General features: G+C 38.7%; 1 protein-coding gene across 1 annotated transcript in view; it reads right to left on the bottom strand.

Annotated features, from left to right (window-relative positions):
• The window catches only part of Fas1 (fasciclin 1 Fas1 domain-containing), a 400,018-nt gene extending 392,201 nt beyond the window's left edge, over positions 1-7,817 (bottom strand). The window contains exon 1 of the mRNA XM_080276078.1: positions 7,634-7,817. Within this exon, the coding sequence (XP_080132204.1) occupies positions 7,634-7,774 (141 nt within the window). The 5' untranslated portion in view covers positions 7,775-7,817. The remainder of the gene's footprint in view (positions 1-7,633) is intronic.
• Positions 7,818-17,577: the final 9,760 nt, after the last annotated feature.

Genomic DNA, 17,577 nt, shown 5'->3' with positions numbered 1-17,577 from the left:
AGAGAGAGAGAGAGAGAGAGAGAGAGAGAGAGAGAGAGAGAGAGAGAGAGAGAAAATACCTGGTATTACTGTAGTACTGGTAGTAGTAGTAGTAGTAGTAGTAGTAGTAGTAGTAGTAGTAATAGTAAAATAATAATTATTAATAGTAATACCGGTACTAATAAAATTAATAATAACAATAATTATAATAACAATAATAATAATAATACTCCACGTCTGCTATAGATTTTGCACGAGGAATGATCTGAGAGAGAGAGAGAGAGAGAGAGAGAGAGAGAGCAATAACCCCACCTTCAATGACATTGGTATGGTGTGGCAAAAACTGACAATTCCTTCGTTAATGATACCAGGGGTCAAAAAATACCAGGGGTCAAAAAATACCACGGGTCAAAAATATACCAGGGGTCAAAAAAAATATACCAGGGGGTCAAAAAAAATACCAGGGGTCAAAAAATACCAGGGGTCAAAAAATATACCAGGGGTCAAAAATTATACCAAGGGGTCAAAAAATACCAGGGGGTCAAAAAAAATATACCAGGGGTCAAAAAATATACCAGGGGTCAAAAATACCAGGGGTCAAAAAATATACCAGGGGGTCAGTAATTCCAGTCGTCACACCAGCCATTGATTCCCGGTATTCATCCCTTCAGACTGATTACATTTTTTGTCGCTACTTCAGACGATTTTATGAAGGCTACTTAAAATCCCCGAAGGAAAAAAAATGGAAAAAATTAAAAGAAAAAAGAAAAAGGGAAAAAGAAAAAAGGACAAAACGAAAAAAGGAAAAAAAAAGGAAAATAAATAACGGAAAAAGGATGAAATGAAAAAGGAAAATGGCAAAAAACGAAAAGGAAAAAAGGAAAAAGGATAAAGAAAAAAGGAAAAAAAGGATAAAAACAAAAAGGAAAAAGGGAGGAAGGAAAAAAAGGAAAAGAAAAAATTAGAAAATAAATAACGGAAAAAAGATAAAATGAAAAAGGGAAATGGAATAAACGAAAAGGAAAAAGAAAAACGAAAAATGGGAAAAGGAAAAAAAGGAAAAGGGAAAGAACGAAAGAAAAAGGAAAGAGAAAATACCGAAAAATGAAAAAAAAATCGAAAAAGGGAAATGGAAAAAAGAACGAAATGGAAAATGAAAAAAAGAAAAATTGACAAAAATAAAGGAAAAGAAAAAAAAAACGATCTACCAAGCCGAATAAAACTGTCTGGTAGGGAAGAAAAATATATACCAATGACGTCAGGGGATTCAGGGGGTTAACTCAGGGACTGTGCTTAATTTTGGCGACCTCAGATATTCACACACACATATAAGCAACCAAGGACAAGAATATCGCTCCTTCTTTTTCAGATGAATATTAATTAAACACAAAATTCTGAAGGAGTTTGTTAGGCCAGTTGAATATTTGTGAATCTTGCATAATATTCTGAAAAAAATGTCAGGCTGGCGGAATATTTATGAGAAGATTTTGGTTTAGTTGAATATTCAGGAAACTTATATAATATTCTAAGGTTTGTTGGGCCAGGTGAATATCTGAATCTTACATACCATAATATTCAGGAAAAATTGTTAGGCTGGTTGAATATTTGAGTCTTACATAATATTCAGGAAAAATTGTTTGACTGGCTGAATATTTGAATCTTACATACCGGTAATATTCTTTAAAAATTGTTAGGTTGGGTGAATATCTGAATCGTACATAGGCTAATATTTAAGAACAATTGTTGAGCTGGTCGAATATTTGAATCTTACATACCGATAATATTCTTTAAAAATTATTAGGCTGGGTGAATATCGGAATCTTGCATCTTCTCAAAGGTTTGTTCGACTAACTGAATATCTATGAAACCTGCGTAAGATTCAGACATTTCCTGGGCTGGGGGAATATTCATTAATCTTACACAATATTCAACAGTGTTTGCCGGAGTGGTTGAATATCCATGAATCACACACCACTCTGAAAAGTATGTGCTTCGTGAATAAATATGAAAGTGACCTAAAATATTACAAATTGACCTGGGTACCCACTCCAGCCCCCTCGACTGCACGCTCAGTCATCTTTGTTATATCGCATGGATGATGTGCAAAAAATTATGTCTGCAACCGTAGAGTAAAGCAATAGACAAACTGTAGTGAAGAGTATGAGTCGGCAGGATCAGTGAAGAGTCAGCAGTATTAGTATGAGTCAACAGGATCAGTGGTCAACAGTATGAGTCAACAGTAGTAACAGTAAAAGTCAACTACTATGAGTCTATAGCCAAAGTCGGCAGTATTATAGTCGCGGCGCACGACTCTGAGGTTGTCATTATCGTACCCTGGCAACCTAGCATTCGAAAGTGCGTCCGATCTCGTATCATATAATACACGAATCATATTATTATGCACGAATGTATTATACACGAATATTACAATACACGAATATTACAATACACGAATCACATGCGTCTCATATACGAAATCAGACGCGCTGTTGAGGGGTAGGTTGCCAGGGTACGATAATAACCTCAGAGTCGCGCGCCGCGACTATAGTATGAGTCACCAGTATAAGTCAACAGTATTAGTATGAGTCACCAGTGTCAACAACATTAGTATGAGTCACCATGTCAACAGTATTAGCATGAGTCACCAGTATGTCAACAGTATTAGTATGAGTCACCAGTATGTCAACAGTATTAGTATGAGTCACTAGTATAAGTCAACAGTATTAGTATCAGTCACCAGTATAAGTCAACAGTATCAGTATGAGTCACCAGTCAGCAGTGTAAGTCAACAGTGTTAGTATGAGTCACCAGTCAACAGTATCAGTATGAGTCACCAATCAGCAGTGTAAGTCAACAGTGTTAGTATGAGTCAACAGTACCAATAATAGACAACAGTATCAGTAAAAAGACATCAGTATTAGTATGAGTCAACAGTATCAGTATGTCAACAATATCAGTATGAGTCACCAGTCAACAGTATCAGCATGAGTCAACAGTATTAGTATGAGTCAACAGTATCAGTAAAAAGACATCAGTATATCAGTATGAGTCAGCAACACCAATATAAACCAACAGCAGAAATAAAGAAGTCAAAGAAATATATCTGATAGCATGCCAATACCGCGTAGGCTAAATCAATCAGTATGAGTCAACAGCATCAAGTATGAGTCAAGAGCAATATCCCCGAGTCGACAGAGAGAGAGAGAGAGAGAGAGAGAGAGAGAGGATGAGTCACTGAAGCCTACAACATACCCTGTGACTCAAACCATCAGTGAATGACTCAACCCCTCCCTGCATCCACCCGCAACAGGACAAAAGGACAAAGGATTACCGCACGCAGATAGATAAATAGATAGATAGCAAGACTGACAAACATATAAAAAGGTAAATGACAGACAGACAGACACTGAAAGGTAGAGACACTGTAGACAGATGGATTTATGGAAACAGAGACAGAGAGACAGACAGACAAACAGTTATAAAAAGGTAAATATATCGAAGAGAAAGACATAGTGAAAGGCAGACGGATAGATAGATGGATGGTATACGATAGATACAGACAGGCATGGACAGTTGGATAGTCATAGATACATTCGGGCAAATAGATAGATCGACAGACAGATAGATGGATGACTCGCTGACGAAGCCTACTGCCCAGTGAGTCAGCGAACACATACCGTAACTTTTCGCTGTTTTCGTATATGTGAACAAAAGGTTACCGCATGCAGTGGTGATTACTACACACAATACCGGTACTAGTAACTGTGTGAACCCTTTCTCTTGGTCAGGAATGATGATGATGATGATGATGATGATAATAATAATAATAATTAATCAGCAAAAATAACAATGTAAATAATAATAATAATAATCATCATCATCATCATATCATCAACAATAAAACAATAATAATAATAATCCATCTATCATCCAATCCTACGAACGTTGCCCTATGGGGAGCGTAAGAGCCTGGGGCTAGGCAAGTTGGGACCGACATTTAAGACGAGTGACCAGCCTCACTCTTCCCTGAGTGGCATTACGTGACCAATAAACCCCAACCACCCCTTGGGTATAAACCTTCGTCGGCTCAATCCTTGGAGCACAATAATTACCCACTAAACCACCAAGCGCCAAAAATTTAATAATAATAATAATAATCAGATCATCATCATCACTAATATCCCATCTCCCCCGCCACCACCAAAACTATCCTATCACCACCACCACCACCACCACTATCCTAACACCACCACCACCACCACCACTATCCCATCACCACCACCACCATCACTATCCCATCACCACCATCACCATCCTATCACCACCACCATCACTATCCCATCACCACCACCACTATCCTATCCCATCACTACCACCACTATCATCATCATCATCATCCTAAAGCAACCAGAAGTAAAGACAGAGGAAGTAGGGAAGTGAGAGAGAATTTCGAAGCCTCCCGAATCTTTACTCAAAAACTGAAGTATTCAACGAGCTTAAATTTGGCGAGGTCACTAGCCACATCGCGCACATTCTTCAACGCTAACTTTTTTGAGTAGTAACATCCAAAGAGAAAGGTTTTTGTTTACGTTTGTTGACTGTACAGGGCTTAGGCGATTATTATTATTATTATTACAAAGTGCATTTATACCCACGAGAAGTAATTTATTTCCCATACTCTAAAGCCGAGTAGGAAGCATGTGTGTCGAACCAGGTGTTTGAATGGAACTGCCTCATTCAAACACGCTGCAAGCACTAGTTATACTACTGACACACACACACACACACACACACAAACAAAGCTCTGAAGTCAAAGAAATACAAAATTATAAATATATGCATAAATAGATCGGAAATAAAAGTGAAACAAGCGAGCGGAGATGAAACAGAAAACGGTAAAGAACACAAAATTGAACCGAACCTGAGAGAGAGAGAGAGAGAGAGAGAGAGAGAGAGAGAGAGAATCAAGCGCCTGGTAAAAGTCCAATCGCATTATAATCAGGGTAGCCTAACTGTTCCTCTCACCAATACCATCCACTCATACAACAAAGTGAACGACGGTGAAACTGACACCAGGCCGAAGTGGAGTGTATGGAAAAAAATATTACATACATCATATACCCCGCAAATTTCCAACAAGAATCATAATTAAGTGGTAAATCTCCCTCTATTATCTAGTCAGGATTCCGAGGGACTGAATGGTGTGTGAATCAGAGTGCGGCCCATTCAACTGCCACTCACTCTCTCTCTCTCCAGGGGTATGGCTGATGATGATGATGATATAATGATAATAATAATAATGATGATATGCTAATTCACCCCTACCACTGAGCTAATTGGTAAACTCCTAACAGCCATACCATACAAAGCCAACTACACATTACTAAGCTTAACTACAGTAAATATAAAATAAACTGGGGATAACTATAGACTGAAAAATAACTAGGATAAAGGATAATTAAGATAAATGGGACAATAAATACCTAGAGTGGGAGATACCGGTAATTAGGAAGATAAACGATTACTGGGGTGAAGATAAATACGGAGGGAAATAGCTATGATAAAAAAATAAGAGGGATAAATAATAACTGAGGAGACTGATAACTGGCGTGGGGGAATAACTGCATTAACGTGGGAGATAAACCCATTCGGAAAGAGAAAATTTCGAATGAAAATAATACTCAAAATGCAACTCATTAAATTACCATGAGAATAAGATGGAAAAATAATAGAAAAAGTCAAAAAGTTCTACAAAATATAAGAAAGAACGAATAAAGGTTTCAAAAAGTGAGAGACTGACAAGGAGTGTATGTGAGTGAGGTGGAGGGTGAGAGAGGTAAAAGAAGGCCAAGGATGAGATGAAGGGATGGAGTGGAGAGGTATATGAGAGAGGGGGGTGTGAATTGGGAGCAGGGCAGTGAAATGGCGAGGGACAGGGTGACGTGGAGGCGATTTGTCTGTGGCCGCCCCATATAAGAGATTAAGGCGTCTGGCAATAGATGGAAAAAGGTCCTCGAATGTGTTGTTACGGAAGAAAGTAAATGGAAGGTCAGGGAAGGCTACTGAAAAAAGGAAAATGGAAGTATGTAAAACGTAGTGGATATTCCAGTGTTTCGTAAGGGTATATGAACGGTACCGGTACTTGTGTGCAGAGGGAGTTAGTTTATGATCAGAAATAAGCAAGTGAGGAAGTCTTGTCTCTTTTCTTATTTTTTTCTTTTTAAGCGAAAGATATAAAGTTAACGACCGAATTCTTCGCTGCTTCACCTACAAGGTTCTGCAGAGTTCAGTATGTAAATTACCCAGAGTTTGTACCCTTTCAGTATTTCAGTCACAGTACCTACGTTTACAGCACTGCGTTACTTAATTCAGTGGGTAATTACGGCGCTCCAATCGGACTGCGCCTGTGCTGGTGTATATCTATGGGGTGGTTGGGGTTTAGCGCTCACATAATGCCATTCAAGGATGAGTGAGGCTGGTTACTCATTTTAAATGTCAGGACCAACTTGCCTAGCCCCGGGCTCCTACTCTTCTCACGGGGCAACACAGGATTAGATATGCCTATATGAAAAAAAAAAATACCAGTAGATTTTAACCCCCCCCCTTTCAAAAATCCTGTGCACGGCCCTGGATAAAACATATTAGGATTTAAAATAACAGGGATAACGGATAATTTGGTGGGAAATAACGAGGATAAAGAGGAGGATAATTAGGGCAGATGATAACTATTAGCGAGAGAAACAAGGGTGAGATAAAACAGGCAAGATAAACAAGGGTGAGAGAGACCAGGGTGAGAGAGAAACAAGGGTGAGAGAGAAACCAGAGTGAAATATATCTAGGGTGGAAAGTTAAAGGGAGAAAATACTGAAGATAATTATTTCGTTATTAGTCCGTAAATGACAAGCTATTTAGGCTACGATAATAACTGGGTCAACTGCCCGTGTAAAAAAAAAAAAAACAATGAACAAGAAAAACAACAAAACAAACAAAAACCACCTAGGAGTATTCAATCGATTTTTTTTTTTTTTTTTCGGTCTGCGGTGAAAATAATGGAGGTATAACTGAACGATAAAAAGAGAAGCAGGAGAGGAATGTTGGTGGGACCTGAAGGAGATGGCAAGAGAAATGATTGATTGATTGCCACAGGAAATGATTGATTGACTGATTGATAACTGAACAAAACATTATGATAAGATTAAGTACGCTTGTATAGGGGGAAGAAAAATCACGAAAATATATGGCAAAAAGTCAGGAAATAGAATTGGAGGAGTGTGAAAGGTTGCAGACGAAAAACAATAAAAAATATATATATATATTACCAGGGAGAGAAAAAATGTAAGAATATGAATAAAAAGGGCGAAAGGTCAAATAAAGGGAATATTATTTAAGTTAGCGCTCAGCAAGAACAACTAAAGTGGCTGGGATGAGGGCAAGTGTGGCTAACTGGAATACGAGATGCCGCTTCAGCGTTGAGATCACTCTAACCACCAATTCCACGCACTTCCTCTCCCCTTTCTGCCCAACACCTTCGCTCTAACACACTCTAATAAGCTTAAACGATGATGGCTGAGTGTTGCTGTTACAAGAGGAATACAAATAACAGCCTGGCAGTTACAGTTACGAGAGAACTTATGAAGAGGCGTCATTTACCAACCTCACTTAAATCAGCTCTTCCTCGGATGGTCTCAAGTAAATTCTTCTTCGATTCCACTGGACTGTAGACGAGAAGCACGCATAGTAATATCAGTTCCTTGGACATTATGCCGCCTTTGCACTTTTTCCCAGGATCACACATCAACTTTCCCAGAGAGAATTGCTCAGATGCCCTCACCACTGGCGTCTCATCACACACTGGGCGAGAGACGAGCGTGTCCTTCCCCACCCTCTCTCAGATGCCACATACCCTCAGCCACATTAATTCCTAAAACAAAAATATTATCTACATGCCATTTGTTACCGTTCCATTTTAATTTGGTGACGAAAATGTATTCAGTATAATGAAAACACATGGAGAATTACCTATTATTCTGATGCCAATGAGATATGAGAGAGATTAGAAATGAATTATCTGGCGACTCCAACACACTGACAACAGCAGCTTCAGTGACGTCACCATAAAAAACGGTATAAGGATAACTATTCTATTTTCACGTACCACTTGCTTTTCATTTTTATTTACTTACCATATTAGACTAATTCGTGCTTCTTCGATATCGTTCCCAGGTGTGCTGGGGCCTATGTCAAATAAATAAGATTCCACATACAATGAGGTTTGATATAACGGTGCTGCTACACAAACAAGTTGAAAATATTTTACCAAAAATGACCACTAACTTTGTAAGCTACTATTGCGCAAAACGGGGAAGGAAAAGAAGATAGCCTCTAATACAAAAGCAAAAGTAGAATACATCACAAGCATGAAGCTTGAAGCGTCATAAGCAGATCGTCATTCATAAGCAGGCTAAATAGTAGAGTGGCAGTCTAGATATAGAGGGAAAAAATGAAAACAGGGAACCAGGCTGAGAGGCAAAACTCATACATTATTAGATCATGCTGGGAGGAACACGCTGCCCACAAAGCGTTGAAATGCATGGATTATGTGCCTAAACTGGTTACAACAGCTGCCTAGACCTGTACATATACAATATTTATCCTGCTAAGAAAGTGGCAGCACAAACCAGACCCACAACCAATGCCATATTATAGTCACATTGTATGCTTTATACTTACTCTCTTGATGAACCATTCATCATATTACATTCTCCTGTATGTTATTAAGAAAGTTTTGTGACAGTTTCTGTCAATAATGTGTAAGATTATACGGAGGTTTAATGTGCAGAATAAATCACTTCGGGACAGGCGTTATGAAGACTCCGACAACTACAAAAATGGGCCTCAGTATGACTCAGGAGGAAGGGTTGGGTCCATGTCCTGAGTGGCACGAAGAAAACAGTGCATGAGACGCGTTGCTCCTATTGAGGGAGATTCCCAACATGAGTACTGAGGGTGCACATGCCAAAGAAAATTGTCCAGAATCAGAGATGTAGCTGGATACAATGAATGGCCATCCGTTACTATGTACGATTATCTTGTTCATCCACACACAAGTACAAGGAACATGTCAAGGGCAAGAACAAGAATCAAAAGGCAACTTGGTGGACTTTTAATCTTGTCGGCCTGAATGGCCATTAAGAGACAAGGTTCAGAGATACAGTATGGTCTATACACGTTGTAACAGTCCCTTGCTGGCAAGCAGTGGTCGGGGACTGACTTCCAATGAAGGCACTGCATAGAGTAATTCAATTGCCTCTCTAAGGATAGAGATGCCACAGGTGTAGTTGCAACAGTCTGACATCCCTCCTGATGCTAAGGTGGATGGTGTAAGCATTATCATTTCCTGAAAGTTGTGTGGCTATGGTGGAGGTTATACTGCTCCTGATGAAGGGCCTGGTGTTGCAAAAGCTGACACATCCTGAAGTTCATGTAGGTACAGCAAATGACAAAACAATTCCTGGAAGTGGAGTGGATAGGTCAGTCTGCACAGCGTGTGCTTGAGTTTGTTGTGCCAAATTAACCTTATCTCTGACTGTCAGGACAATGAAATCCAGCCAATATCCAATCTGTGTTTATTGCAAGTATTACTTGGACAGATGGCAGCAGTCATCCTTGTCTCCTGCAGTAATCTCCATTGCTGGAAGAGTAAGAGGCTTGGGTGTGGTGGATTGCAACAGTTGTCTACGCCGAGATGCAGTTAAGAATCCTTTTTTCATGGTGCAGTCAACCCATCTGCTTACTTAGGACACTGACTTGAGGCACATATGGGAAAGAATATGTAATGTGGCTTCAAAGAATCATTTCCAGATTTTGCCCATATACAAAAACTCCTTTTCATTGTCTGATAGAGCTGGGTATATATATTAAGTACAGTAATAACCTGATCAAACTACATGTGTTAGTGTCTGTGCAGTGTGATTTCTTCTTAGCTCCATGATGTAGTAGTTGCTAAGTTAGATATTATACATTTATGCCAATGAACTCCACAAAAATAACTCCCACCACCATCGTATTATGATCCACAAGTCCAAAGGTTTTCATACAAGCCTTGACCAGTACATATCCTTAGCATGACATATGACTGCATTGGTTGAATCTTTGGCGCTTCAAATCCAAGATGCTTCCAGAGACACTTGCAATATGTTCTTCTGACTCAGGTGTATGGTACAGTATTCTACTCCCTGCACGTATAATTCTGCAGTAACTTTTTAACTTGCTTCATTCTGTACCGAGAAATATTTTAACATGCTGGTCTGCCTTATTCTCATTAGATTTGCTTTCTCCCGTGGCATGTTTTTGGTGGTCACTCTGGCCACCTTGTCTCATCATCTGCTTCTGTTAATGCCTGCACCTTCTGTGATGTGGTTATTACAGCCACCTGGAGTCTTGGGAGTCCTTAAGCATTATACTCTGTTCAATTTCACCTGGTCTAAAACTGCTATCATTTAATCTCGCAATGCTGGGGTGTATCAAGAGATTAACGTTAGGATATAATGCTAGTCATGAAAAGGTGTTACAGAAAGGATGTAGAGCCACTGTAAATGCTATTTTACCAATGGGCTGTGGGAAATAATCTGCTGAAGTACGACAACCTCCACCAAGTTAGTTTTACAGGGAGGGGCACTAACCCTCCACCAACCCACTTGTTGACATGTTGGGACAATGTATGGGTTGGTTATTTGGTTACCACCCAGCACTGTCAATTAGGCCTGTCACTCAATGTAAAGCTAACTGAAAATGAAAAGAACAGTTATAAAAAGTGACAGGTAAGATGGGAGAAATAGGGAGAGAGGAGGGCAGACAAAGTATGATAAAGGTGAAGGAAGAACTAGGCAGCACGACATCAAGTGAGTGGTTGATGGTCGCCACCACCTACCACCAAGCTTTAATACAGTCCTATATTACAGACAGAGGGAAGATAAAACTAGAAATTTATTTTCATTCAGATTTATCTCTCAAAAAAAATAAATAAATAAATAAAAAATAAAGGGAAAGGACAACTATAATACAGTATGCAGAAAACTTACAACACGATTTGTACCAGTAACAAAAGAAGCCTTTTCCTCATGTAAAAAAGTGACTTACATACAATTATGATACAACTAGTAACAGTTTATTCAGCAGCCCCAATAACATAAATCTTGTCCATTGCCTAAGGACCGCACCTGTGTGCAACCAGAATAATATCACGATAAATGGGCGAAATAAATGGGTCAAATCTGTTGTACTGTATGAGACTGCACAGCTCTGTCATCTTTTGGCTTTAAACCCACCTGACTTAAGAGTTGCAGGATAGCCTTAACAAGAGCACTAAAGAGTATATACTACCACCAAGGCAGCACCATCCCCCCCTTATGTTTTTCATGACCATGACTTTGATTTTTTACCTTTTTCACCCCCAAATTACACAGCTTGTTCCTCTGATGGTCCTCAATGATTTTGCCAAATTTGGTACAAACCTATCCAATAATATTCCCTAACTTTGCCAAGAGACTAACAAACTGAGCTAAAAACATACAGTACTTTCCCTGGCAAAGGTAATAAATTATCGGTAGACGTTTCACAAAATGTTACTGTACCAGTGGAGTACATGGCCACTATCTCAAGCTGATTAGAACCTGTAACCATATGTACTGTATTATGTGCAGTCAATGGAATGGCTCTGTCCCACTGGCACTATGAAGCACAATTTTGTGAATATCATTTGGCTTGAGATGTGCAGCCAAGACTTTTGAAGGCTTGAATGATGAGTTGAACGGATGTGTGGTTCATATTACTGGGTGTTCCATTTAATTATTCATTAGCTTTCATAACGTCTTGTTCCTGCTTCTGAAATCCTCCCATCTCATGAGTTAGTGGGAAAGAGGGTTAAGATGATACATTATGATCAAGAACTCTGCATAGTTAAAAAAGACAAACTGGCAAGACATATGACCCTACAGACAGAATCCGCTTCTTCATAACATGCCTCAGTTCTGAATATATACTTATGATCCCAATGAAATACACCCTGATAATCATCCAACTATATACAGTACAAACAGCTCTCATACGTCAAGGTTGTGGTTCAAAATATTACCGTACATATTTTTTCCATTCAGTTGCTATGGGAACTGAGTGCAACTCGAATACAGTTTCTAGACAACAATGCAACTTCAATAAACTCATTCACTCATTTACTGTAAACTTAATAGCAAAGAAGAATGTCAAAAAAGAAAATGCATAATAAGGAATTACTTGTACAATCACTTGAGTAGGCAGTACAAAACTTCAGTCAGCCAGATCTAACAATCAAAGCAGTAGTTACCAAGTTTCTTTATCCTTTGTGGAAAGCCATATAATTTACTTAGTGGTTTTGTGGTCACATATTAGTACTGTATCATCATCCATTCTACTGGCAATGTGTTCCCTCACTATAATGTCGAAAAGGTAGTTTTCACTTTTCTTTCCCCCCAATACAGCTGTTCAACATGTCATGTGTACAGTACTAGGTTATATGATTATGAAGCACTGACGGAAATCATATAAATTACTATGCCATTACATTACACTTCCCAATTAAATACATTTATAGCTACTTAAATGATCACTTGGATGCTGTCATGAAATATTTGGACAGTATATTTCACCCTTTTAGTACTATAATGTTGTTTACTGGTGTACAGTATATGTACTGTAATGAATGGCATTATTCTGTATAAATGAAGCAACTTGAGCTGTCTGGACATTGCTACTCCTCACCCTGCCCTAGCATGGGAAAGGAGGTCCAGATCATGATAATGATGAAGACATAGGGCATACATAACATGCGTAAGATTTATTGTGGCAGTTTTTAATTCCTTGGCTGGAAGGATATCTACCATCTTAACAAAACTGTTTGTTGACAAACCTGTATAAAATCTTCAACAGACCCATACAAGAAAAATATGAGCTATTTTTTTTTTGATAATTATAGAAGAGAATTAAAAGAAAGTATGGAACATAATTTCACAGTACCGTAAGCAATACCTACAGTATTATATTTCAGACTCTGTTATAGCTTCATATTATCAGCTGTAGTATATGTAGCAGAGACATTGCTCTGTAGATATGCACACTGATACAGTACGGTATTTGTGTCATAAAACAAAAACTTGCAGAAATATCCCACTCAAACCCACTTAGTACTGTATATAGACATTACTGATCATGAATGCAGTCATGATCAGTTTCTTTCCACACTCATCTATCCACCAATTGTTCAATTCTATACTGCCACCATCTAGAACACTGGGACTGTGCATCAGGCTATTCAGTCCAGAAAGTTTTGGAGAGAGTAACCGGCTCATCATCCCAGAGTGGCATCATGTGAACAATACCCTCTAACAAATTCATAAACGTAAGAAATACCAAGTAATACAAGCCATCCTAATGTCTCAAGCACAGTGGAATCTTAGTATCAGTGGTTACAATATGAGACATGCAAGTGAATCTAAGAACGATGCTGGAAAAACATGTGTGAATTGCTTTATTGCCTTGTCATGCCTTGTTTTCAAGTGATCTTCCTCCAAGTTCTTGGAATACAATTCTGGGAGGAATTTTTTTTGTAACTGTGCATGTATAAAGCTTCACTCAGAGTGCATAAATAACCAACCAATATTATTTGAGAGCTATCTGATTCCCATATAACCAGTTTTTAGTTTTCACTCATCACCACTGAACTTCAAGATACAGGTACTCATGAATTTTTCAAGTACTGTACAAGTAGTTTTGACAACGCCTTAATCTCACTTTCATGGGTTAAGTCTGTGAATTTTTCCACTGCTTAACTGACAATCATTTACCTATATTAAAACTGCCTCTAAGGAACTCTCAGCCATGTGCTTATTTCCTTACTCCATGGCAGAAGTATTTAAAGATTTACAGCACTAATTTTTTTTTTTCTCCTTCAGCCAATTCATGGCAAGTTACCAGAGGCCTGAGTAAACAAATCTGATACAGTGAAAAGTCTGATTTTGTCATACCTCATGAAAAACGGCATGGTTCAGGTTAACTCCATCAATCCAGTGACATAATTTGACTTTATTCCTGGTAACTCCAAATTATTTTATTCAGCTGGAGGAAAGGCATCTTAGTAAAGAGGTAAACAAAGGCAGCTATACCTAACCTAACCAATTCAATGGGCTTTCCCAAATCTGAATACAAATGAAGAGAGATAAAATAAAATGAAATATATTACTGGACTCAACGGCTTAAACCCAAACCAAGAAAACTACTAAATTATCGATGTACCAAATGCAATACATAGCCCTGGTGGTGCACAACATCCACCTTGGTAATCCTTAAAAACTGACTATTATTTAATGGTCCCCTCAAAAGGACTGGAAAAAAGACATGATTTATTTGTCACTGTAGGTGAATAACGTATCAAAGAATTTAAAGCCTAGTCCACTGATAAAACATCCTTAGTCCACTGATACTGTATCATGGTACAGAAAACAATCCATAAGCATCCTCAAGTAGTGTATAGTTTCATTTAATGCAGTTCATGGAGATAATGCATCAATTTCAATCTCTTTAACTCACTAACTTCATGTTGTATGTTATCAATTCTGGGAGAAGGAAAACTTGTAATTTAAAACTAAGACCCTAAGTAAAGAGTGGCAACAGTAAGGGCAAATGTCCATTTAACAAAGAAGCTCCTTGTTGATGGCACACATGTGTGGTGCTGGAGCTAAACATCACCAAGGATTGCTACTACCAGCCACCAATGATAAAAAACGACTTAAATATGCATGCATGGATGGCCAAGGCCTTGAAAAACATAAATGTAAATGTATATGAAGCTCTCATTGTTTGTCTTTCAGAAGTACATGCTTGATTTTCTTAACTTTCTTCCTATACACAGTAACTATTAAGTCATTCAAGTTTTACCCTTTGCAGGCCTGGAAGGACCTAAGGCATGGGGGAGCAATCATAGTCTTCAGAAATATATAAATTACAAATACTGGTAGTAGAGCATTACCAACACCAGGGGAAAAAAAAAAATCCTGAACATAAAAATGGCATCAACTAATTTCTAGAAACATCTTCAACCAATACAATCCCCTCCACTGATACCCTAGTTGCTAGGGAAGAAAGGCATATTATAAATAAAAATGTAAAAGTTATGTTTCACTAGTTGTGGCTGATACTGAGAAGAGTCTGGGACTGAGACTCCACTAGCACTCACATAGCACCAGAGTAACACCTACCGCACCTTGGTTACAGCTAGACAACACTACATTCACACACCAGAATAACGCGGGACACCTTATCATCCCTTCGGTGTAGTGATGTTTTCTTACTATACTCTTATCCCTGTCGTGTTTATGGGCGTGGTCCAAATTTCACCCACTCATTACCATTCACTGCAGGCTGCGTCGAATGAAATGCCCCCTCCCCCTTTTGTTTTTTGTTTTTTTTGTTATAGAATGATTTTGCATCCACTTCTAGGTGAGAACAAAGCACTACTTGCATCCCTGTGTATCTCTCAGCTGAGCTCAGCCCACTCCGCACCCAGCATCACCCCACTGCCCCAGTCAGTGTGCTACGAGCCTTGCTCGAGAGTAAGATAATTTGCTTTCACGTTTCGTAAAATCGGCCCTAATTGATCTAAGGTAATTCTTTATGCACCAAAATGTAGCCATATACATTCCCTATAACTTTTTATCAGTAACATTTATCATAAAAATTATTTCTAAAAAAATAAATAAATAAATAAAGAAGTGAGGATAAATTGTTTATGAACTATTGAGAGCACGGGAATAGCGCAGTGACAGGGGGGGTCCCTCAGTGTGTGGCCTTGGGCTCTGAGGCTGGCGACCTAAGTAGTCATTTGCGGTACGATGCAGCCTGCGTCGAATGGTAACGAAAGGATTAATATCACACCAGACAGTTTTATTCAACTTAGTACAGACTTTTTCAACATAAAGGGTTGTGTGAGAATAATGTAGACTGGAGACAGTTGTCATGGCCATCCTCTGTCCAAGGGCTCCCAGGTAGAACAAGACACTGTAGATGATGATGATGATGATGATGATGATTATAAACAGTGCCTTCCATAACCCCTTCACTGATAGGTAAAGTTAAATAATACTGCCTGGCAGTGGCAAGAATTAGATATAAAAGGGCAACACTAGATTCATGGGGATAATTTAGATTCGTACTGTGATTTTCATATTCATTATCTAAATTTCGCAATTTAGAAAGAAAAAAGAAAAATAACGGAACATTATGTTATTCGTACAATTTAAATTCTGGAACACAGTGCTTTCTGATTCAGTACTCACGCACTAATAACCCTCCTGGTTTATGCATGTAGATCATGTCTAGCATTATTACTTAAGTTATAGTCATTGAGATATTTAAAGAAGGCAATTGTAGTATGAAATTGTACTAAAAATAAACCTTAATTATTTCTAAATACCAAAATGCTGACTTATTAACAACTACACATAGAAGTTAAATCACAGAAAATAAAGTCAACTGTGCAAGTGATACCATTCATGGCATTCAAAGGAAAAATAATAACATTTTTTGAAGTGTAATCTCATAAAATGTAACACACAGAAAGATTTGCTTTAGCAGCCAACATACATGTATTGGTTATGTGACTATCATGCAAGCAAATCTAAGCCATCAGAATCTTAGTAAGTCAACTACAAATGAGAATCACGAGTAAAACTCCTACCACAATTTGTTAGAAAAATGTTTTGAATGCGCTTTGGCTCGAGGATTGGGAGACATCAAACTATTTCATGTAAAGATACCTTGCAAGAATCTATGACACAGTGTATTAAGCCCTACGCGCCGGGTGTCGGTATGAACCAACGCAAAAGGAGTGGATGGAGACCGCTGGGTGTCAGCAGGAACCGCAAATGTATTCCCACCACAGTCTGAAGTGGCTTCCATTTGATCTCGTCACTAAAGGGTAGGGAGAGACTCCCGCCACCAGACACAAGCATACCTCAGTCTTCTCTGTGACTTATCCAGGTGCTGAATGATGTTTTCTGAAACCAACTTGTCCAATTTTGTTACTCATGCCCTCTGCCTCATCCACCCCTGCCAAGCCTCTACCCATGGATACTAGGAAAGGGCTCAGTGATAATGCCACAGGGCTTGCCCTGGATGCCACTGTGTCTAGTTTATCTAGTAGTGGAGAAGTTATCACACTGACAGCGAAGCCAAATTCAGAACCATGCACACACGCATGAAGACATCCTGTTTCAAGAGCCAAAAGTTACTCATCTTCTTCACGTCCTTACTTATCGACACGGCCACCTGCAGACTCAGGGATGCCTTCATTCGCAAGTAGAAGAGTTGGCGAGTAATATGGTCTTTAATCTGTTTCCCTAATTGCTATACTTTCCCAGATGTGAAGGTCTAAAAAAAGGCTATTTTGGAAAATACAGCAGTAGGGAGAGGGCAGTTGTGTTGAAAAATTCCCAGTGTCGATGAGTTAATAACCTGTGACTAAAGACAGCAAGAAAGCAAGTCAGCAAACTAGCATAATCTGGGAAAGTA

This window comes from Coenobita brevimanus, chromosome 7 (genome assembly GCF_032717465.1).
Source record: "Coenobita brevimanus isolate Jiangsu-jjx chromosome 7, ASM3271746v2, whole genome shotgun sequence".
Classification (NCBI taxonomy): Eukaryota; Metazoa; Arthropoda; class Malacostraca; order Decapoda; family Coenobitidae; genus Coenobita; species Coenobita brevimanus.
This window is presented reverse-complemented; position numbering and strand designations above follow the sequence as displayed.